The sequence below is a fragment of the Galeopterus variegatus genome, unplaced genomic scaffold, assembly GCF_000696425.1.
Source record: "Galeopterus variegatus unplaced genomic scaffold, G_variegatus-3.0.2 Scaffold23610, whole genome shotgun sequence".
In the NCBI taxonomy this organism is placed as follows: Eukaryota; Metazoa; Chordata; class Mammalia; order Dermoptera; family Cynocephalidae; genus Galeopterus; species Galeopterus variegatus.
Genome location: NW_007749721.1, coordinates 1 through 2,095, shown reverse-complemented (window position 1 = coordinate 2,095; position 2,095 = coordinate 1). Strand labels below are relative to the sequence as shown.

The 2,095-nt window shown below is 51.2% G+C and overlaps 1 protein-coding gene across 3 annotated transcripts in view; it reads left to right on the top strand.

Moving 5' to 3' along the window:
* Positions 1 to 1,472, top strand: part of LOC103583496 (phytanoyl-CoA dioxygenase domain-containing protein 1-like) — a 9,839-nt gene extending 8,367 nt beyond the window's left edge. Inside the window, exons 5-7 of one of the 3 annotated variants that reach the window (XM_008564793.1) lie at positions 265 to 320; positions 406 to 468; positions 1,120 to 1,472. In XM_008564793.1, the coding sequence (XP_008563015.1) occupies positions 265 to 320; positions 406 to 468; positions 1,120 to 1,275 (275 nt within the window). In that variant the 3' untranslated portion in view covers positions 1,276 to 1,472. Of the gene's footprint in view, positions 1 to 264; positions 321 to 405; positions 469 to 728 lie in introns of all 3 variants that reach the window. The other 2 variants (XM_008564794.1, XM_008564795.1) reach the window with 2 other exon arrangements.
* Positions 1,473 to 2,095: the final 623 nt, after the last annotated feature.

The following is a 2,095-nucleotide window of genomic DNA, read 5'->3' as shown; positions in this document are numbered from 1 at the left end:
TTTGTCCTTTGTGCGAGGTGGGGAGTCAGGGCTGGAGCGAGTTCCCCAGATGGCCAAAAGGTCAAAAATAAGGTCACAGGTGGGATGGGGCCTGGGGTGGGGTGAAGGCATCTGGGGGCCCATTTCTCGGTTATAAACAAGCAGAGAGCTTAACGCACACAAAATAAGTGAGAATGTCAAAGTGAGGCATGAGTCTGGGTGGCAAGGTGTGGGAGGGATGCATGGGTGCTGGGACTGGCCTGTTAGCCCATCTCTGTCCTGCAGCTCTGCATGCCCATGACCCTGTCTTCAAGAGTGTCACACACTCCCCCAAGGTGCAGGTGAGCAGAGGTGGGGGTGAGGGCTAGAGGGGTGGGTCAGATGTGTGTGGACAGACTGGCAGCATGACCTCTGTCCCCCCTCCAGGCCTTGGCCAGAAGTATGGGCCTTCAGATGCCCGTGGTGGTGCAGAGTATGTACATCTTTAAGGTGAGATCTCCGTCCTCCCCAGGCCTCAGTTCACCCTCTGTAACATTGGCAGGCTGCTCAGACCAAGCCATTCCCTACAACGGGCCAACAGTTGCTAAAATCATTATTGTTAAGTTGGTGGGAGAACATGTAAAATTGGTCTCTTCTGGCTAAGGCGCCTGGCACTTAGTTGGCGCTCAGTTAAAAGTTGGTGGTAGAAGGGAAGCCGATCCCTGGACTCCTTCCTCCCTTCTTTGGCTATTGAAAGGCTCTGCTCCCAGCTTTCAAGGCCCAGCTCAGTGCCACCTCCTCTAAGAATCCTTCCAAATCCCCTGTGGAAATAGCGACCCACCTCTGATTCTGCAACCAAAAGGCTCAACTGCTGGCCTGTCCTAGCCTCTCCTTCCAGCCCTCATTTTGTTTGCTTTGCGATCTTGTTAGGTGAGTGTGTGCTGTCTTCTGCACAGACTGGGAGCTCCCTGTTGGGCAGGGTGGTTTTCCTTTTTGCATCCATCCTGGGCATGGCACACAGTAGGTGCTGAATAGCTGGGTGTTGACATGGAATCCTGGGAGGTAGATGCTGGTAGCCAGAGTGGCGTCCTGCAAGACAGCACAAGCCCTGCTGCTCCCTGCTCTCCTACATCCTCACCAGGCTCTTCCCCTCTCTTGCAGCAACCCCACATTGGCGGTGAAGGTGAGCTGAGAGCAGACTGGAGAGCTGGGACATCTGTAGTTGTCAGGTCTTTGGAGGGAGGGAAGGTGCTTGCTGTAATGTCTGTGGGCAGGGGCTGGGCTGGGGAGGAGGAGCCACCTTCCATTCTTTTCTAGAGTAGTGGCTGGGGAGGGAGCCCTTGAGCTGTTGGCACAGTGGTTCCTGAACCTGACAGCAGCTCCTAGCTGGTTATAGGAACAGATTCCTGAGCCCCATTCCCTGAGATCTGGAGCCAGTAGGTCTGCATGGGCCTGGGAATCTGTATTTGTTTTTGTTTTATTTTTTCAAAGATGACCGGTAAGGGGATCTTAACCCTTGACTTGGCATTGTCAGCACCACGCTCTCCCNCGGTCATTTTTTTAAAAAAAAAAAAAAAAAAAAAAAAAAAATTTGCTATTGTAACCATTTTAAAATATACAATTCAGTGGCATTAAGGACTTTCAGGGGGCTGGCCAGTTAGTTCCACTGGTTAGAGTGAGGTGTTGTAACACCAAGGTCAAAGGTTCAGATCCCTGTACTGGCCAGTGTGCCTCCCCCAGAAAAGGATACTTAACCCTCCCATTTGTTTTTTTATTGGTGTTATTTTAAAAACTTTTTTTCTTTTTAAAAATTTTTTGTAACCCTCAAGTTCTATAGTAACAATAATAATAGCCAATAATGATAATGCGCGGCTCTCCATGCCTGGCCAGGGCAATCGCTGCTCGTTCGTTAGCCTATCCAGTCCTACAGCAGCCCTGGGAGGAAGGGCTGGTCTTCTAATCCCCATTTTACAGAGGGAGAAACTGAGGCTTACAGGAGAGGAATGGGTTCCCAAGGTCACACAGAGTAAGTGGTAGTACCAAGGTTGCTACTGAGTGCTGGGCCCCTTGGAGCCTTTTGTCCTTTGTGCGAGGTGGGGAGTCAGGGCTGGAGCGAGTTCCCCAGATGGCCAAAAGG